Source organism: Euleptes europaea, chromosome 7 (genome assembly GCF_029931775.1).
Source record: "Euleptes europaea isolate rEulEur1 chromosome 7, rEulEur1.hap1, whole genome shotgun sequence".
NCBI classification, from domain to species: Eukaryota; Metazoa; Chordata; class Lepidosauria; order Squamata; family Sphaerodactylidae; genus Euleptes; species Euleptes europaea.
Genome location: NC_079318.1, coordinates 42,410,084 through 42,430,940, shown reverse-complemented (window position 1 = coordinate 42,430,940; position 20,857 = coordinate 42,410,084). Strand labels below are relative to the sequence as shown.

At 42.3% G+C, this 20,857-nt stretch overlaps 2 protein-coding genes across 2 annotated transcripts; one reads left to right on the top strand and one right to left on the bottom strand.

Moving 5' to 3' along the window:
- Window positions 1-296: 296 nt before the first annotated feature.
- On the top strand, window positions 297-7,475 carry TRMT61B (tRNA methyltransferase 61B). The gene is made up of 7 exons (XM_056853696.1): window positions 297-1,124; window positions 1,959-2,061; window positions 3,340-3,530; window positions 4,656-4,747; window positions 5,749-5,960; window positions 7,057-7,128; window positions 7,312-7,475. Exons 1-7 carry the CDS (start codon window positions 297-299, stop codon window positions 7,377-7,379), a joined length of 1,566 nt encoding a protein of 521 aa, XP_056709674.1. The 3' UTR covers window positions 7,380-7,475.
- A 142-nt stretch (window positions 7,476-7,617) lies between these two features.
- On the bottom strand, window positions 7,618-16,958 carry SPDYA (speedy/RINGO cell cycle regulator family member A). Its single transcript, XM_056853611.1, has 6 exons — window positions 16,724-16,958; window positions 15,095-15,153; window positions 12,866-12,951; window positions 10,378-10,549; window positions 8,536-8,830; window positions 7,618-7,706 (listed from the first exon to the last, which is right to left on the bottom strand). The coding sequence occupies exons 1-6, from the start codon at window positions 16,956-16,958 to the stop codon at window positions 7,618-7,620; spliced, it is 936 nt and encodes a 311-aa protein (XP_056709589.1).
- Window positions 16,959-20,857: the final 3,899 nt, after the last annotated feature.

Genomic DNA, 20,857 nt, shown 5'->3' with positions numbered 1-20,857 from the left:
CTCGCTCAAAGCTCTTTTTTTTTTTTTTTAAAGGCGACTTTAAAAGGGCCTTTTCACGGCCCCGACGCAAAAGGAGAAATCCCACCCCACCCGCCTGCTCCTTTGTTCCTGTTTGCATAGCCATTAGCATGTGCATAGCTAACGCGCCTCTCTTGTTTTGCATAGGAGAATTTATACAAATGCGAATCCTTTCATCCCGAGACCCTTGCTGATTTGGAAGAAAGGAGAGATCCACATCCATAGAACCATCCCTGGAACTTATAGGGATCCACGTCCATAGACTTATCGTAGGCACGATGCGCTGCTGGAGGGGGCGGCTGAGCTTGCAGGCGTTGCGAGGAGAGGCTTGGGCGGCCGCGGTGAGCGAAGCGAAGAGGAAGCAACCCCTGTGGGATGGCGAGAGGAGCACCTGTGGTTTCCAGGGCAGAGCTTCAACGATCAGGGCGAACGAGCAGCAGCGAGGAACGCTGTGTAGGGCAAAGCACGCGCCTGCCTTGCAAGCAACCAGCTCCCCAGACTTAAATAGCAGGTTATTTTCTAGCAATGCAGGGAACGGGGACGAGTCGGAAGGGCAGGTCGATCCTCTTGTTTCCGCCCCGCCGGCATTTCAGGGGGTCTCTGCTCAGCTCGCCGGGAACCGTAGGAAGCGGGCATGGGAAAAATCCCTTTCCCCCTTGGAAAGAGTGAGCCGGATGGTACCCAAGGAATTCCTTTCCGAGGAGATCAGCGCCATGAGGAGTGCCGAGACCCAAGAATCCAAGCAAGAGCCCCGTGTGACGGGACAGGAGTCCTCTCTCACCCCCAGAAGTGCTCCCCAAGCACAGTCCCACCTGGATCAAGGCTTGGCACCTGAGCACCTCCCCAAAAATATCCCTTTCCAAGTAGGGGAGCTGATTCTTGCAGTGTTCCAGAGACGCCACTCGGAGGTCAAAAAACTGTGCAGGTTAACCAGAGAAGGCAAGCTGGATGGCAACTGGGGAGCCATTCCCTTGGTGGAGATTATAGGCAAACTTCCCGGACAGTTGTTCTTGACCTCCAGTGGTCGGACATTGCTAATAAGGAGACCGGCCTTAGAAGACTATGTGCTGCTCATGAAGAGAGGACCAGCTATTTCCTATCCAAAGGTAGAGCAAGCCTGCTTTTTTTGGAGGGGGGGGTGCGCAGCCCCTCAACCTACCAATATTGACAGGGATACTTTGATGTGATCTCAGTAACTATCTGGACTTCTTGGGTGGCTGTGGCCATGCTTTCGATTTTGTAGCTGCCGTGATGCCTGTCCCAAAAGGGAAAGTGTATGACAACAAAGACAGGTTTCTTTGGAAGGAGGGTGTTTTCTACTAATTTCAACACACCAGTGTAACTACTCAGTGGCTTTAATTCTTGATGTACATTGGTAACCAAAGGGCTCCTTCAGTATGTCAAACATTATCCTTCCCATAACAGCCCACTTTCATATAGGAAACACCTTGTACTCTACCTGTTTTGTTCCTGGCACATGCAGAGAGTGAATGCTAAATTACCAGGTTTTGATATACAAATCAAAATCTGTCCCATCAAACTTAGCACATGTATTTCCAAGCTCTTCTCTACAGCTAGACTAGAAACTCCATGTTAAACAGGGAATCTGAGATTTTCAATTACCTAATATTGTGCCATCTTGCCTATATTGGGGTGACAAAACATGATGCTTCATTCACTTAAGCAGCTCCAGCCCAGGTTGGGAGAGAGTGATAGGTGGGTGTAATGTAAGCATTTCTTCATACCCTGGACCATCCGTCCCACCCCTGAAATTAATAACATATTTGTGGCAACTGTGTGTCAAGAGATGCCCCAGTTGCTGTTGTCTGGTTGCCCTGAGGATCAATTTTGACCTGTGTGGAAGCTGAATGTGTAAAATAACCAAATTAAGCATGGTTTGGTTGGCAGCTTTATAAATAGGTGTACTCTGTTCTGTTCAGGATGTGAATGCAATGCTGCTGTTTATGGATATCAACCAAGGAGACAAAGTGCTGGAAGCTGGTTCTGGTTCAGGTGCTTTGAGTTTATTTCTATCAAGAGCAGGTAAATATTGTCTATATAGGAGATTTTATTAATGCCTAGTCTGCCAACTGTATCTTGCCCCTCTCATTTATCTTGTGGTTATCATGCTCAAAGTTACTCTTTGGTATAAGTTCTTCAAAAATAAGACCTCCTTTCAGCCACTTCACAGAATGTGGTGAATCTGAACATCACAAGGCAGTTAAATCCAGGTGATACAGTGAATGTTTGCAGTTTTGGATACAGTTGGGCAGTAAACATCTTGTAGTGATAGGAGGGGCTGTGGCCCAGTGATCTGGTTTGCATGCAGAAGGTCACAGGTTCAGTCCCTGGTGCTTCCAGTTAAAAGAATCAGGTAGTAGATTATGTGAAAGGCTTCTACCCGAGACCCTGGAAAACCGCTGCCAATTAGAGTCAACAGTACTGACCTTGATAGACCAATGGTCTGACTCAATATAAGGCATCTTTATGAATGCACAAAAGATGCTTTAGTCTACAGTCACACTTTCAAAAAAGATCACAGTTGCAGCACCTTTTTCCCCTCCATGGAGTGCCTGGTGGTTTACATGGGATTATTCCATTGTGAACTTCTAACAATCCTATAATATGGGTGAAGTTGAGAGACTAGCCTAAAATATAGCCAGTGAACTCCATGGCTGAGTGTAGATTGGAACCCAGGGTTCCTCCCATCCAATTGGTTCAGTTCTCACAGAATGGCCTGTATGTGTGAAACAGCTAGCATCAGTCACTACTGTTTTCTAATATTACCATTTGCATTAGTTTCTTTGCAGAATAGGGTAATGACATGTGTCCTGTCCCAAGGCTTACAGACAAGCAGACAGAGTATTCCAACCAGGAACTGACAATGAATAGTAGGACAGAATCGCGTGGTATAGAGTGACCAGCCACACATAATTTCTTCTTAATGCCTGTCAAATAACTCCTAAAAATTATTCTCGTGATTAAAAAGAGAGTTCTCAGGCTAAATGCAAACACTTTCTGAGCTGCTTGGTGTTTGGTGGACTGTAAATTGCACATTAACATTTTTTTAATCCACTGATAAATCTAAATAAAAATTTGTTGCCATGCACATAGATTTAATTGATCAATTAGTTAAAAGTTGGATAACTGATGAACTGGAACATCTTTAATTAGTTGACAGGCCTGTTACTAATTATGCTCTGCTTGTAATAGCAGGGAAGAAGAGAGAGCTACCAGTCATGGATTAATTTATTTCCGTTCAGTTTGTTAAATCATGTATGAGAAAGGTCAGTATTTGAGTTCTGTTTCATTTGTTTTTAGTCGGGCTGCTAGGCCACGTTATAAGTTATGAAGTCAGAAAAGATCACCACAGCATAGCCAAGAAAAACTACCAGAATTGGCGTGCTTCATGGGAAATAGGACACGCTAAAGAGTGGCCAGATAATGTGGAATTCATTAATGAAGATATTTCAACAGCAGCTAAAAGTCTGAAAACGGAAACATTTGATGCGGTAATTTCTTCATTTTTTAAAAAAGGGAAATCTCATTTTTGGAATGGTCTTACTCTCCTGAGAATAGAGAGACACATTCTAATAAAAATACTGATCTCCTTTGAAATCTCAAAAGCAAATACTTTACACATCTGGGATTATAATATCAGCTGTTTCCCCCCCCAATCCTTTTCCTAATAATCCCCAACATAGAGTTTGCCTTTTTCACCGCTGCAGCACACTGAGTTAACACTTTGAACTATCTGCTACAACCCCTCTCAGTCTCAGAAAGTTCAGACCCCATCAGCTTATACTTTAAGGTGGGATTTTTTGTCCCAGTGTGCATCACCTTACACTTCCTACACTGAACTTCATTTGCCATGTTCTTGCCCCACTCACCCAATTTGTGGAGATCTTCCTGGAGATCTTTACAGCCATCCTTGGTTTTCACCATCCTGAGCAATTTTGTGTCATCTGCAAACTTGTCCACTACACTACTCACCCCTAGTTTCAGATAATTTATGAACAAATTAAATAGTACTGGCCCCAGCACCGATGCTTGTGGGACCCCACTGCTTAATTCCCTCCATTGTGAGAATGGTCCATTTATTCCTACTCTTCCTATTCCTATTAAGGAAGAGGTTTGTGACTCCTGGCATATATTTCTGTCGTTTTGTTCACATCTAGAGAGGTGCATTCCAGGAGGGAAGCTAAGCATCCTTTCCCCTCAAATATGAACCCTTCAAGGAGTGACAGAAGCTTCTGTTTTGTACAGTAGGCAATCTGGGATATGTACATGTATTGGCTTATTTTCAGCTTACACTTATACATAGCCTTATTTAAGGTCAGAAAAGCCACATGAAGATAAATGAGCGGCTTGCAAGCCCAACATAATAGTGTCATCTTCTGTTGACATAATTTTTGATGAGCCCTATCATAAAAAATATATTTCCTAGTCCCACAGGTTTTAGGAATCTATTAATGGAATAACTATAAACCAACTCCTTGCTGCCTTCTTTAAATCATCTGTTTGTTTAGATATTTCTATCCTTATTTTCTGTCCCCTGGGGACTCAAAGTGGCTTTTAAAGAGTCCAAAAAGATATAATCTAGATACATGAATAGAAAATATATGTTTCCTCTGTAGGTATCTTTGGATATGGTCGTCCCTCAGAATGCTTTGCCTGTGATAGTCCCAAATCTTAAACAAGGGGGCGTTTGTGCTGTATACGTTACAAAGTAAGTATTCTTCTCATTCATAAGTTTCTTTGCATTGCCAAAATTTAGCTATAAGTTCCACCTCAGAGGCTTTATGAAGGACTTGTGTTCACATTCCTGCACAGTAGTTGTATTAGGTTCAGCTGTTTGACTAATTGGTAGTGTCTGCCATGGATTGTTCCTCTGAAGTGATTTTTAAAAAACTTAAAGATGGTTTTTAACTTGGTTGAGGGCAGCAACGGTTTATATCAGCTGGACCCTTTCAGGATTGGTGCACCCCTGTTGGTTGGTTCTGCGCTGTGCCCTGTTAAGTTACTGAAATTGACTATTGCTCCTGCTTGTTCACCTTTATTAAGGGGAAATTGAGGATGCCTTCTTTTTAACTATTTTAGATATACTGATAAATTTTGGGTTTTATAACTCTACATTGGTTTGTATATTTGTGTTTACAAATGATATAGACTATTTTTAGCCTCACTGAGCCCCTCTTTATAGGGAAAGAGTGGGATAAAAATCAAATAAATTAACTTGTTTTGTGAATTATAATTTAAAGGAGGGCTTTAAATGTTTTAATGAAATAAAACAAGTGAATTTCTCAATATTTGGATTTAATGACAGCCGTCAGTTTTTTAAAATGCTTGAATTAGTCGAAGGCTTTCACGTTCAGAGTTAATTTTCTTTGACAGCTGTCAGCATAGTTTCACAACATGCTTAATTTATCATATTTTATAGATCAAAGCTCTTCAGGCAAACAAAGTTTTGTAGTCCAGACAAGAGATTTGTAGTCCAGGCAATAGAAGTTTTGCTTGCATGAGACTTCATAGTTGAATTTGGGGGTAATTACGATGAATTCTAAACCTTAATCTTTTGAAAAATGAAATACTGAAGCTGCAATCTTAATCATGCTTAAAGTACAGTGAGACTTACATCTGATTAAACGTGTATAGGCTCCAGCTGCAAGATGACTGTTTGCATAAAGAAAGATTCATTGGTAATATTTATAAACTGAATTCCTCTACAAGTATCACACAGGTTATTGGTCTCTTAGAAGCAATCCGCACCAGCAAGTCAACCCTGTTTTGTGAAAGGGTTGTTGAAGTAATGCACACAGACTGGTTAGTATGTCCAGTGACACAAAAAAATGGCAATGCTTTCCAGTACATGAAATCCAAGGAAAATATGGTTGATGATCCCACATGCTGTAATGAAAATGACGAGCAGTCGGCTGAACAGAGTGAAGATGACGGTAAAGATCGTATTTTGTGACAATAACTGGAACATGAAGCTGCTGCCTTTTAGCATGTGTTATCATTGGTCCATCTAGCTCAGTACTGTCTATGACTATGGCAGTGATTCTCAAACTTTTTGAAGTCACACTTATAAAATTAGTGTACTTCTCAGGACCCCTTGCAAAGTAACTCCATACTACATTCCCTGTCTACAGTATAAAGCACAGGAATCTCACACCAGTTAGTATTTCTAAACAGCTACCATTCCTGAGTATTTCATGGCCAATTTGTACACTATGCAGAAGGAAAACCAAATTTGCCTCCCAGAGCCTTGTTAGTTCCTAATCTCGTTCCTTCTCCTTCCTGGCCTCGCGACTTGCTTATGAGTGTGTTGTGACCCACAGTTTGAGAACCATTGATCTGCTCTGACTGGCAATGGCTTTCCAGGGCCTCGAGCAGAGATGGCTCTTTCCCACTGCCTGGGACCTGAACGAGAGAAGCCAGAGATTAAACCTAGGTTTAGTGTGTAGTGGTTAAGAGCAATGGTTTGGAGTGGTGGATTCTGATCTGGAGAACCGGGTTTGATTCCCCACTCCTCCACATGAGTGGCTGGGGGGGCGGATTCGGCCCCTTGAGAGCTCTTATCCGGCCCGCAAGCCTGTTCTAAGTAAGTAAAAAATAAAGTTAAAATAATATCATTAATTTGCTTTGCCTTTGGCTTCTATAAAATTGTATATCTGGTACCTGGCATTAAATTTTATTGTTACGCATGGCCCTGCCCAACCAAGTGACATTTATGTCATATCCGGCCCTCGTGACAAATGAGTTCGACACCCCTGGTCTAGTCCTCTGAGAGCCAGCAAATGGCTGCCAAGCAGCACGCTGTAGTGTGAGGGTCTGGTGTTTGCTGCTGTTTTCCCTGAGGGAAGTATGAGAGTCAAAACCTCCACCAGAAGAAGGGGAATGGGGGTTCCAGGAGGAAAGGAACAACAGAAAAGTTTAAAAATAGGAAGAAAAGGCCCCAAGGTAGAAGAGTTATTTAAGACAGCAAGAGATATGAAGGATGCTGGTTCACATTTTTGTTCGTTTGTTTTATTTCAGCAGTTTTTGTTTCTGACAGAGCAAAGCCACCGTACATTGCTAGACCTCACCAATGGCAAATTGGTCACACAGGTAAGAATGATTTGGTAAATATATTTTGTACATTCATTACTATCGCAGTGTTGTTCAGAAGCACTGCTTTACTTTTCAAAAAAGAAATGCAAATAATAAATAAAAGCATAACCCTTTAAGATGACTTATTGATTTCACAAGTATTTTATCACTAATTCTGATGGGACATTTCTCCTAAAACAGCATTTCTTGTCAAACTCCGGAAATGTAACCCCCCAAATCCAAACACAGCTCCAGATGGTGAGTGCTAATTTGAAGACTGCATTTTACCAGAATTGGATAAAGAAAGGACTAAGTATATTTCTTGGAAGCCACAGGTTTTGTTTCTGCTGACAATACTTTTTGGTTCTGTAAAATGAAGCCAAAGATAGAATTTAAAGAATAAGAAACTTAGATTAGACAACAATTATTTTGAATTGTAGCTTGTATTTGAGTCAGAAGGTTCACTGCATTTCTGGATAACATGGAAAGTTACGGCTGGAAGTACACTTATTCTTCATTTCCAATAAACCATTCCATGGATTTATCTTGAGTTACATATTTATTTTTTCTTCCATTGTTGGGTACTTTGTTGCAATCTATGAAAAATTAGGAAAAGAAATTCACACTGGAAGTACAGAGAGGATAACAGTACAGTTTGTTTTGCATGACTTGTCCTCTTTTGTCATATACAGGACAGGTTACATTTAAGGAAGCCTGCAGTGTAACTTTGGGATATGCATACTTATATAGTCGTCAACCCTTGTCTGTTTCTTGTTCCTAAGAACACTGGATCTGGCACCCGAGGGCACCCATCAGCACAGTGAACAGCTGAGACCATCCCAGTCCATCTGTAGGCCTGGAAAGGGGGTAATCAGCACTCTGGGATGGAGCTCTAAAGTATTGCCCATTACTGTGGAAGGCTCAGTGATAGCACTGGCAAGACAGGAGCAAAGTGAGAGACTTTTATCACCTGTCCTCCCCACCCCTGCTCTGTTTTTTCCCCCATCTGCGAATTGCCTTTTCCCAGGGTCGAGCACTGAAGGAGAGGGTGCCAGGAATCTTGGTTTATGTATCTGTTTTTGGACTGCCTGTGAATAATAACTCCTTTTGGGGGAGGAATGGGAGTGGAACAGTGCAAAATTAATCAGTCTGTATACAGGTGAGGTTTCAACCCCCCTTTTTTGGGTCCATTTAGAAAGCCATATTTTTCTGCACACCCAGCGAGTCCCTTGAGTTGGGAAAGATTCTTATATTGTCCGTGAGAGGATCCATTGTGCTGCTTTCATCACCCAAGCAAGGGCCAGCCAGTTTACTATTAGGTATCGTGACTGAAATTAGTGGGACTTATGCATGGCTTAACATGCTTATATTTGGGGTATAAATCTTCTAGTTGCAAAAATTACTTTGGTGCAGACTAGATCATACCTTGGGAGAAACAGTGAGGAGGTGCCTCAGGAAGCATTTGATCAGCTGAAAGAAAGTCATTGAATCCCCGAGGAATGCGTTGCTCCATCATTTCCAGAGTGCCGTTGGAGGAAGAGGATGATAACCCCAGCCTTACGTATCTTGTTTTTTTCCCACAAATTAAACAATTAACGGGTGTGGCATTAGGTCCTCGAGGCAGGTGCACTTCATCACGGCTATGACTTCTTGTAGCGCCGCTATGATAAAGCGAACGTTCCCGCTGCCATATATAATGTGCTGGAGCAATAGCTATTACCTGTGTAAGAGTATCAATTCTGAAATGGAGCTATATCAGAATAAAACAACAACAAATACTGCACAGAAATAATCAAAGCTAAGTAATAGGGTTTTTTTAAATTCCCAATAAATACTTGAATAATAATATCTTTCAGGATTGGCCTACAGATTGTTAGGGTAGTTTTTAATAGTCTAGGGAAAAGAAATAACGATAGGATGTTTTGGAGGTCATTAATTAATAAATCACAATGGGTAGCAGTGTTAGTCGGTCACTAACAGTAGAAAAGAGCAAGAGTCCAGTAGCACCTTAAAGACTAACAAAATTTCTTGCAGGATATGAGCTTTCATGAGCCACAACTCACTTCTTCAGTTACAGCAGATACAGCTAGAACGTGAACATTCTAGCTGTATCTGAAGAAGTGAGCTGTGGCTCACGAAAGCTCATACCCTGCATTAATTAATAAGGTCGCCATAGGTCGGAAGCAACTTGACGGTACAATATCTACAGTAGGCATGCCCTAGGATTTCTGTTAACTGAAACTCCAGACCAATGCATGTTTATGTTGCAGAGAGCCATCATGAAATGAGTAGACTGAATTGGTCTGTTAGGCTGCTTTTCTATGAGAATTACATAGTTACAGCCCATTCCTGAGAGCAAGGTAAAGAAAGGGGTTATTTACAAAAAGCTGAAAATGGCGGGGAGGGAGCTCCATAGGTGGTGCGGCACTGCTGTTGCTTGAGGGGGCATTCCCTGGCTGAAAGGGGTTAGGAAGCTGCCTAACGGCAGCTCCACCCCCAGAACACCCCGGGAAAGCCGCCTGGGACACCAATGTGAGGACTTGCACCAGGATGACACTGGTGGGAGTCCATGCTGGCATTTGCAGGCCGCGCTGCTGCTGCAGTCCATGGGGGCTGGCGAAAGTGCTCCTACGCCAGTGTCTGTGCCAGTGTGCACGGTGCAAGTGGCACAAATGCTGGTGTAGGGGTCACGCCACCTCCTAAGCCCATTTGGTCCCTAACTTCAGGAACGGGCTGTTACATCTAAGTCCAGTTGCTTAGGATCTGACTTCTAGGTATGATCATATTACCATAATCGTGCAATGTGTTTGTGTTTTACTCATACACGGGGAAAGCTCTGAATAATTTACCAAAATTGGAATTGCCATATTTTGCTCATGGTTTATGCATGGTAAATTATTTGTTGGTACATTTTAAAACATATGCTAACATTCAGCAGTGAAATGATTCTGTGTACCTTTAAAAATAGTTATTTTACACAGTTGCTGAAAGTGCAAGAGACGAATCTGCTTATTAAAATTCAGCTGCTCTTCTACGTTCTCTGTCAAAAACTGCATTAGGTTGTATCCTGACACTCTACTTGGCTAATGGGAATATGTTCCTTCAGGTCAAGGAGCCTTCCTGTAAAGCAAGAGGCTTTCCACTGGCAGAAGAGCCTTTTATATTTGAGGAAGACTCCTTGTTCTAGAGGAACTTGTCATCACTAGCTGGTAGGTTACAACTCATAGCAGACAATAGCTACATATATACAGAATAAAATTTTCTTACTTCCTCACAGCAACGTCTGCTTACAATAGCCCTGTAGTCCATCTTGCTCCAGAGTTCATCCCTTAAATTTAGGAAGTCAGGAAAGAGCTTCCTCCAGGGTTTTCCTAAGGCCCATGGGAATATCTCATACTTTGACTCTTCATCATCTTCTTCAACTGTATTTGCCAGGTACCTACAAGTTAAACTGTGATTAACTTAAGTATGATTTTAACATCATCCTGACTTTTTAAAAAACAATAACTCTGAAGACCTCCAGGAAGATGGCAAAAGAAGTTCAGTGTAGGTAAGTGTAAGGTGATACACACTGGAACAAGAAATCCCAGTTTCAAGTATCTGATAATGGGGTCTGATCTTGTTGAGACTGAGAGGGAAAGAGACCTTGGGTCATAGTACATAGGTCAATGAAAATGTAAACCCAGTGTGCCATAGTGGTGAAAAAGGCTGTCTGGGGTTGACACCTCCGCTCCAGTACTTATTTCAGGGGACTGAAGGCCAAACAAAATTAGGGGGTTTGAGTGCTAAATCAGCCACAGTGATGTGGCGTTTCCAGAAGTAAACCTGGAAGTGACATCATTGCGGGTGAAAGACTGCCCCAGCCCCTCCCCCTAAAACCTCCCACTGATTGAGAGGGGGGACCTGGCAACCCTAGGAATGTAGAATGTTTTATATAACTGATATTGTAATCCTAAATAACCTGGCCAACATCTACATTTCACCCTGATTAGAAGAAGAGTTGGTTTTTATATGCCGACTTTCTCTACCACTTAAGGCAGAATCAAATCGGCTTACAATCACCTTTCCTTCTCCTCCCCACAACACACACCCTGCGAGGTAGGTGGGGCTGAGAGAGCATGACTAGCCCAAGGTCACCCAGCTGGCTTCATGTGTAGGAGTGGGGAAACAAATTCAGTTCACCAGATTAGCCTCCGCTGCTCATGTGGAGGAGTGAGGAATCAAACGCGGTTCTCCAGATCAGAGTCCACCGCTCCAAGCCACCACTTAACCACTACACGAATCTGGCATTAGGTGGATTCTAGTATTTTTTTTAAAACAACAACAACAAACAGCTTTAAAACCAAGAAACTGGGCCCTTGTTGAAAATTCTAGCAGAATGCTCATGGAGATCTATGATCTTCAGGATGTGGTCTTTCTGAAAGGGCTGAGCTATATACATTTGGTTTTATAGGGTTGCTCAGCTGATTGGCTGAACAGTCCATCTTGTCCAGCATCCTGATTCCGACAGTGGCCAGCCAAATTCTCCACAAGCAGGGAACAAATGCAATATCCATCCCCTGGTGTTGCCTTCAGCCTTTTAGCCATTGTGACTTATATCTTGATAGACTGTTCTCCTTATTAGTTGAATCTCCTTTTACAATGCCATCTAAGATAGTGGCCATTTTAAGAACATAAGCACTGATCACTAATATGGCTAATTAATTACAGTTTCTTGGTTCTTGAATTTCTTGCACTGAAATCCCAGTTGCAACTCTGTTTAGGATTGCAGTGTTGGTTTGTAATTTTCAAAGCATTAAACAATACTAGAAGCCTGATGGCAGAAATCAATTGCAGCTTCATTATTAGTGTTGGTATTAATAATGGTCTAGATTCGAACCCTGTTTTCCATTGGCAGAAGGAAATAGCAAAAGAATGGGGGTGGGGTAGGGTTGCCAACCTCCAGGTGCTAGCTGGAGATCTGCTATTACAACTGATCTCCCGCTGATAGAGATCAGTTCACCTGGAGAAAATGGCAGCTTTGCCAATTGGCATTGAAGTCCCTCCCCTCCCCAAACCCCGCCCTCCTCAGGCTCCACCCCAAAAACCTCCCGCCAGTGGCAAAAAGGGACTTGGCAACCCTAGGGCGGGGGGATTGGCAGATTCCCTAATCCCATTGCCTCCAATGCTGTTCGCAGGAGTCACAGCAGTCTACAATGGGGAGCACCTCTCTGCTTGTGATATAGGTAAAGGTCCCCTGTGCAAGCACCGGGTCATTCCTGACCCATGGGGTGATGTCATATCCCGATGTTTCCTAGGCAGACTTTGTTTATGGGGTGGTTTGCCAGTGCCTTCCCCTGTCATCTTCCCTTTACCCCCAGCAAGCTGGGTACTCATTTTACTGACCTCAGAAGGATGGAAGGCTGAGTTGACCTTGTGGTGGCTACCTGAAACCAACTTTCGTTGGGATTGAACTCAGGTCATGAGCAGAGCTTGGACTGCAGTACTGCAGCTTACCACTCTGCGCCACGGGGCTCTTACTGCTTGTGCTAAATAGTAGTTAAAAGCAATACAAATTGGGTCCAGTGCATGACATTTAAATGTCAGTCCTGTACCTTTGTATCTGCTGTGTCTAAACGCTATGAGATCCCCATTCCTAAATGTTTATTTGTTGGTGCAGCAAATTTCTAGCTTCAGAGTTTAGAAACAATAAGTTCTAGAGAAAATGTTGTCCTTTGTATTTTAGTATGGATAACAGCATTTATCAAATACTTACAGAGCAACAAAGAAATTCAGCCTGGTGTGTTCATTTATACTGTAGCCAGCCCTCTTGAAATAAACAAAAGTCATTGCTAAAAGATACTGTAGAAAAGGGTAAAGTATTAAGATCCCTGTTTTCTATTATTTTTCATAAATGATCCTTTTTAAAAAAAAAAAAGTTACTGACATAAACCATTTCCAACAACCAGGAAAAGCAGACACTTCATTTTATTAACTAATTCTTGACATGGACAGCTGAACCTTTTACAGTGCAACTCTAAACTGAGTTATACCCTTCTAAGATCACTGGGTTGGACTCCTTTCTGTGTATGGAACAACTTCCATGCAAGGAAACATCACCTTCCCTACTGACCCCTCCCATGGCAGCCCGAAACTCCCCCCAAAATGCTGCTCCTGGGATGGAGACTCCCAGAAGTAGCACGAGTGGGAAGTACTGTCCTAGAAAAGGGGGAATCAGCAAAAGGGGGAATTTGCCCCTCTTGTGCTGACCTTTTCAACGTGATCCAGTCTATCCAGGTTGTAACTCTGCTTAGAACTATATTCAAAATTGTCAACTTTTGCTGTAACTGAAACAGGGTCAAGCCTGAGATAGGGTTGCCAGCTCCAGGTTGGGAAATACCTGGATATTTTGGGGCGGAGCCTGAGGAGGGTGGGGTTTGGGATGGGGAGTGACTTCAATGCCATAGAGTCCAATGACCAAAGCGGCTATTTTCTCCAGGTGAACTGATCTCTATCAGCTGGAGATCAGTTGTAATAGCGGGAGATCTCCAGCTACTGCCTGGAGGTTGGCAACCCTAGCCTGAGAACTAAGGCTAGTTTTAACTAGTTTTCTTCATGGGCAACCTTCCCCCCACAAAAAAATCTCTCTGCACCCAAATGCTGGGCAAAGCTTATTAGCTCCAAAAATATTTCTCACTACAGCTTTTGTTACTTCACCAATCTGACTAGAAAAGTAAAACAGGGTCATGAAACAGTGCACTTTTAAAAAACATTAAAGCCTGCAGGTGGTGTTTAGATAAGAACTTGTTCTTTCTTCTGCACCCTAAATTCCAACCCGGCAATCAGGACCTAGTGAAGGTTGCTAAAAACCACAGCACACCCTTGAACTCAACTAGCTGACTTTCGTAGTACTATAGCATAAAACAAAAACTTCTTCTCAGAATAACAGCCTTTGCTCCCTCCAACTAATTATTCAAGAGTCACAACTGCATATTAGGAAATACTTGCTAGGAAAATAAACAGGATTCTAGTGGCACCTTAAAAACTATCAAGATTTTGCCCTTAGTAGGACCCATGCGGTTGGCTTTAGTCCCTGAAAATTTTTGCTGGAATAAAATCTTGTTGATCTTCGAAGTGCCACTAGACTTAGGGTTGCCAACCTCCAGGTACTAGCTGGTGATCTCCTGTTGTTACAACTGATCTCCAGCCGATAAAAATCAGTTCACCTGGAGAAAATGGCTGCTTTGGCAATTGGACTCTATGGCACTGAAGTCCCTCCCCAAACCCCGCCCTCCTCAGGCTCCGCCCCCAAAATCTCCAGATATTTCCCAACCTGGAGTTGGTAACCCTAACTCAACTCCTGTTAGTTTTTTGCAGCAACAGCCTAACATGGTTATCCCTACAGGCTTCCTAGGATGTGTCCCATTGACATATGCCTTAAGATTTATCTGTATGTATGGAAAAGGTGTAACATTTCAATTTGTTAACAGAACATACCAGGAACGTATTAATATTAATACATCTATCTATTGTCCCATAAAGTAAGCTATATCTAAATCACATTATTTTGAAAAAGCTTTGACATTCATTGTATTTGAAACGATAGTGGAGGGTGTTTTTTTAAGTGAAGTTAAAACATGAATTTGGCTGCTCATCCAAAAAAACTTCCGTACCATAGGCCTGTACCTAGTTTTGGCTGCCTGTCTGAGACTTCAAAAATGGGGATGTTAAACACCTGCTGGGTACCCAAGGTTGCTTGAAAGGAAAATATATATAAGTCTGTGTATAAATACTGAAAGTATAATTTATTAGAAGCGCTATATAAAAGTTAAAATTATTTAAAAGCATTAAAATAGCACAATGGCATTAAACACCTGGCATACAACAATAGATGGAGATCTCTATTCCGTTTGGGTGGGTCACAAATATAAAGTTCTGAGAAAAATAAAACCTCCCATTTTATTCGTAAAATCTTACTGACTTTCATGCTAACACTCACTTTTACCTTGTCTGCAATTTTGCAGCAACAATCCATCCACAAGAAATCTTGAATTAAATCATCATCTGTAAAAAAAGAGTTACAACACACCACCTATGAAACAATTATTTAAAGAGTGGTAGGTTTTTTTTTAATCCATTTTATGAATCCCATCAAGTTTTTACAAAAAGAATAGTTTATTGGGTAGAAAATAACCCAGATTTCTTTTTTGAGAGAGGCGACTTTTATGGAAAACATAAACATTTAAAAAGAAGAAAAAACTACAACGAACATAATATGAACACCTGTATAAATTGGTTGGGCTACCTCCCCACATCCCCTAGATCAGGGATGGGGAACCTTTTTTCTGCCAAGGGCCATTTGGATATTTATAACTTTATTCATGGGCCATACAAAATTATCAACTTAAAAATTAGTTTATTGGGCAGTCCTAGCAGCTCCATAGCTTACGACTCTTCTGCAAGGGGGGAAAATGTTCCTTTTCTCGGCAAAACAAACTCACATCTGCCTTGAATAGAGGCTATTCCTGTCAGCGAGAGAGGGTGGATCACCAGTCTTAGATCCTTCTGAGCTAGAGATCTGCCAGGACCCACGAAGGGCCAGACCAAATGATTTCACAGGCCTTAAACAGCCCCCGGGCCTGACATTCCCCACACCTGCCCTAGATTAATGGAAGCATAATGCTTTCTGTTAAAAAATAAGGTGCAAGATCAGTTGGCTTCAGATTTTATGACCAAGTTAGCAGGTCAGACACACAAGAAGCACTATCTCTTTACTCTTTAAACAAAGGGTTTATATAGGTGTGTGTGTGTAAATAAAAGTACCAACATGCTATAGTAAAGAGGGGTATAACTTGCTTTTAAGTCCCCAACTATGGACTGTAGCTAACTGGGTCACCCTGCACAAGTCGCTTATCACATTTTGAGCTGCATGTTAAGACTTCAAAAATGGGGGTATCACATACCTGTTTAACTGAAAGCCCTGTGGACACAGAGGAGGACTATTGAAATGTTAAAGTATAGGATTGGATTCTATAGATCCATTCCACTAGGGTTGCCAGGACCCTCTTTGCCACTGGCAGGAGGTTTTTGGGGCAGAGCCTGAGGAGGGTGGGGTTTGGGGAGGGGAGGGACTTCGATGCCATAGAGTCCAATTGCCAAAGTGGCCATTTTCTTCAGGGGAACTGATCTCTGTCGGCTGGAGATCAGTTGTAATAGCAGATTTCCAGCCAGTACTTGGAGGTTGGCAACCAGGGCCGTCTTAACAGCATTATGGGCCCCTGGGCAAACCAGTGTGCTGGGGCCCCTACGACAACCACTCACAGGAATAAAAAGTTTAGTATAGTCTAGACTACTGTGTAGTAGTATTTATTTATGGAAAGTTACTTAACATACACAGATTAGCATAGGGCCCCTATGCTCGTGGGGCTCCCGGGCAAGTGCCCATCAGGCCCATGTGTTAAGATGGCCCTGCTGGCAACCCTACAGTCCACTAACAGCAGTGTCTTTCTCTGGCACAAGGAGGTTCTGGCATCAGATGAGAAGGCACTGCTGCTAGCAGAATAGATCCACGGGATCCTGCCTACTCTCCACTTATTTTACTCAGTGACTACCAATTCACTATTGAGAAACCTACCGAATAGTTTAAAGAAACCTGTCATTTCCTGTCTCTGAATAACTAGACAGGAACCTTTTGGTTGTTTTGATTTGTTAGTACTGTTTGTATTTTTCCCGGAGGTCTCCTGGCTGCCTTTAAATTTGGGCCGTTTAAGGTTGAAGGCCTTTTTTTGCTGATACGATCTCGATAAGCTCGGCTGCATGTGAACAGTGACAGTAGGAGGTGTCTGGCAGCAGCTCTGACTATGTTTCATTTTTCTAAATGAAGTTTACCTGTTAAAGTAAATAATAGGTAGTAAGCAAAATCGATAGAGCACTGCCATGTCATGAATCTATATTCTCTGTTTACTTTGGATATCATTAGAACCTCTGCATATGATAAAGCTGTAACTCAATAAGGACTCCTGGACATTGCCCTGCCCCCAATTTTCATTTTTCCTGTATGATGTCTTAACGGAACAGCACTGTAGGGTCATTAGAACACCTTTTGCAAGAACTTGTTCTAAAAATCTTTAAATGTATACACATTCACATTACCTTTATGAATCATGTTCACATAAAATTATGCATGCGCCTAAGTAATTATTTATTTGGGATAATGGCTGACTCTGGGGTTTCCAGTGGCTGCCCCATGCCTTTGGAACAGCCACCCTAAAGAGGTCAAGGAAAGGATTTGAGTGTTCTGCTCCTTGGACTGGAGAGCCAATACAAGAGATTAGGGGGAAATCTCTCCCACCCCCTCTTTTAGGGTTGTGTGTGTTTGCCTCGTTAGAGTTTTATACCGCAGGTTCTGCATGCTGCTGTTCTGACCCTTTTCCTTTGTTTCCACATCATAAACATCATAAAGTGAGGAGGCAGATGAATTTTGCACATTGCTGAGCAAATGGCTAAATTTGTTTTGCTACACTCAAGGGACATTCAAATACTATTTTTCTTAAATTGGGGAGATGACCTAGTTCATATAAAGCAAGATAACTAAAGTCAATGGCCATTTATGCATGGTCAATGTTGATGCTAGCTCAAAGTTCTTTTTTTAAATGTGACTTTAAAAATGCCTATTCAGGGTCCTGAAGCAAAAGGAGAAATTCCACCCCCACCACCCCCACACTCGCCTACTCCTTCATTCCTGTTTGCATAGTCATTAGCATGTGCGTAGCTAATGTGCAGCTGTTATTTTGCATGGTTCCTTGAGGGGATTCTTCATGGCACCCACCAAAGGTCGTGTTAAAGGGGATGTGAAGCACGTATGCACCGGCTTCGCAGTCACTTCCGGGATGATGGTTCAGTGTGAAAAATTCAAAAAAATATGCCGGGCAATTCAGCCTGGAACGCGCTGCTAATTACCATGCATAAATGGCCCATTTAATTTTTAGCAAGAGGCCTGCACCTGTTGTATGTCGCATTGCACCTTCCAAATATGTAATCATAAGAGCAACTGTGCACAGGTTTTAAATCTCTCTTTCCATATACCCACATACTTTAAACATTCTCTTAAAGCCAGCTCTACCTATATGGAGAGGTCTTTTTAAAAAATAAACGACTGCATGTAAATTAATTGACACAGGCACATGAGCCATTGCCATCTCCCCCATCTGAAAGGTGATAACTCTGGTTGTAAATGGAAAGGTGTCTTAAGGGAAAGAATACCAGGGGCAGCTGACTGCCTAGATTGTAAAAAAGAAGACCCTTGCATAAAGGTAAACTCCCTAATGGAGAGACCTTCACCTTTCCATCACAAGCTTTATTCTTCTCTGGGAGATCCATTAATTGTATTACAACAGACTTGAGAACTGCGTAAGCAGCAGCAGGAGCAGCAAATGATGATGGCAATTACTTGTGTGTCTATCACCCGCCTCTTCTTAATGGATTTTTGCCAGACGGCAGCTCTTTTGCCTTAGGGAACGTCCAGTGGAGGGGGGGGGGAGGTATTGGAAGCGCAGTATGTGCAAGAGAAGTGTTATGAAAAACAGAGAGAGGAATGTATCCTCTCTGCAATGCAGGTAGGATTTTTCTCATCCGTCAAGTTTCTGGGAGTGCAGCGTCACCACATGCACCCATTCAAAAGTACAATGGGCTGGCAGCCAGTTTTAGTCGATTTTAAAATGGCTGCTTGGAGCATGGGAGCATAGGGTTGCCAGGTCACTCTTTGCCACCGGCGGGAGGTTTTTGGGGTGAAGCCTGAGGAGGGCGGGGTTTGGAGAGGGGAGGGACTTCAATGCCATAGGCACAACAGTCCAATGGCCGAAGCGGCCATTTCCCCCAGGGGAACTGATCTCTATCGGCTGGAGATCAGTTGTAATAACAGATTTCCAGCTAGAACCAGGGGGTTAACAACCCTAGTGGAGCAAGGGGGAAAGTAGAGATGGTGGCCATGGCTGATACCTAGGGTTGCCAGGTCCCTCTTCACCACCAGCGGGAGGTTTTTGGGCGGGGCCTGAGGAGGGCGGGGTTTGGGGACTGACTTCAGTGCCATAGAGTCCAATTGGCAAAGCGGCCATTTTCTCCAGGGCAACTGATCTCCACCGGCTGGAGATCAGTTGTAATAGCAGGAGATCTCCAGCTAGAACCTGGAGGTTGGCAACCCTACTGATACCACTTTATTTTTAGAAACATGTTTTTTTAAAAAAATATAACATAAAACAAAACAAATACAATAATAAAAAGAAAATAAAAAGAACATACAAAAGAGTATCAATTATATGCTCTAATTAATACATTCATAGTTACAAAGTTATAAAGTTCAAGAAACAAAAATAACCTTTTCAAAAGGGTATTTAGAAACATGTTTACAGGACAAACGAGTCTTGAGTCAGGCATTTCCCCCCCCCCCATATCCCAATCCCAATTTAAATATAGTAATGCCATTAGCAAGAAGTAGGACTGAACTACAGGATTCCCTAGGTTTGGGTGAAGCTCAGGCAGGATGTGTGAAGGAGAGTTTATCATCGCCCACTTAATGCTGTGTTTGAAGGAGGAAAGAAACCAAAAACACTGTTGCTGCCATGAAAATGAGCGATCCCTTCCTTACAGAACAGGCCAGAGTGATCCCAACCTTACAGAGTTGGCCCTAGGCCAACGCTAGGTGCGGACAGTTCAGGCCTGTGCTTTTTAATAACATCTCTTTCTCTCTACTGAGGCAGCAGACCTGTAAGAGTTAAAAATTGAAAATTATTATTATTCAGCTCTAAAATCAGAGGGCCTCTGGAAAAATATATTTAGAAGTTAGAAACAGACAGAAAAGAATCCAAGAAGAGATAGCTATACAATATTGCTTGTCTTTCCAAGGTTGGCCAGGGTTGTGATAAACAGAGCAAAGCAGACAAGATGTCTGAGAACCGTTAGGGAGGGAAAGAGTCATTGTAACTAGATAGAAATACCAGGTGCACTAACAATAACCCTTAACAAGTATTATCTAGACCACTGGTTCCCAACCAGGGGTCCGTGGACCCCCAGGGGTCTGCGAGAACTAAATTAAGGTCCGCAAAACAAAGTTATAAACCCATAATAAATTAATATTTTCAATTAAAAGTTCTCTATTTTAAAATATATATATTCAAATATTATTCTAAGTTTAATGTTTAACTAACAGTTATGATTAAAGTTTATTGTCAAATTCTCAGAATTTTTATTTTGAACCTTGGGGTCCCTGCACCGAACAAAAAAGTCCTAGTGGTCCCTGGTCAAAAAAAGGTTGGGAACCACTGATCTAGACCAATGAAATTATTCTTATATCTCTGTAAACCAATGATTTTCCTTATTTTAGTAAACCAAAGAAAGTTATTCTGATTCCCATGGATCATCCCCTAAACCTCTGAGCCCAATGAAAAGCTATAATGTAATATGCGTAGTTAAAATATTATAATGAGCTTGCAGAAGGTGATAAAAGTCCAAACACACTTATGTCCGGGGCTCCGGGCTCCATTTTGAAAAGCTTTGAAAAGGCTAGAGTCTGGAGACTCAAACAGCTGTTTGAAATAAAAGAAACCGGACTTCAGAAAACTGGCTTTGAGTCTTTGTGTTTGAAACCCAACTCCTCGATTCTTCTATAACACCACCATGAAGATATGTGGGCCAAAACGTAATAAGGGGTGGGACCATGTGGCCCCTGGCCATGAAATTAGCCGTCCAAAAATGTTGGAAATTTCATCCTGGT

What these genes read in the sequence shown, in the direction of transcription:
- TRMT61B (XM_056853696.1), top strand. Translation starts at nt 297, where the DNA reads ATGCGCTGCTGGAGGGGGCGGCTGAGCTTGCAGGCGTTGCGAGGAGAG. An exon ending in TGTGCTGTATACGTTACAAA is followed by an intron (nt 4,748 to 5,748) that starts GTAAGTATTCTT and finishes TTCCTCTACAAG; the next exon opens with TATCACACAGGTTATTGGTC. An exon ending in CGAGCAGTCGGCTGAACAGA is followed by an intron (nt 5,961 to 7,056) that starts GTGAAGATGACG and finishes GTTTTATTTCAG; the next exon opens with CAGTTTTTGTTTCTGACAGA.
- SPDYA (XM_056853611.1), bottom strand. Translation starts at nt 16,958, where the DNA reads ATGAAACATAGTCAGAGCTGCTGCCAGACACCTCCTACTGTCACTGTT. An exon ending in GCTGCAAAATTGCAGACAAG is followed by an intron (nt 12,952 to 15,094) that starts GTAAAAGTGAGT and finishes CCTTTTCTACAG; the next exon opens with TATCTTTTAGCAATGACTTT. An exon ending in GCAGACGTTGCTGTGAGGAA is followed by an intron (nt 8,831 to 10,377) that starts GTAAGAAAATTT and finishes ACTCTTACACAG; the next exon opens with GTAATAGCTATTGCTCCAGC.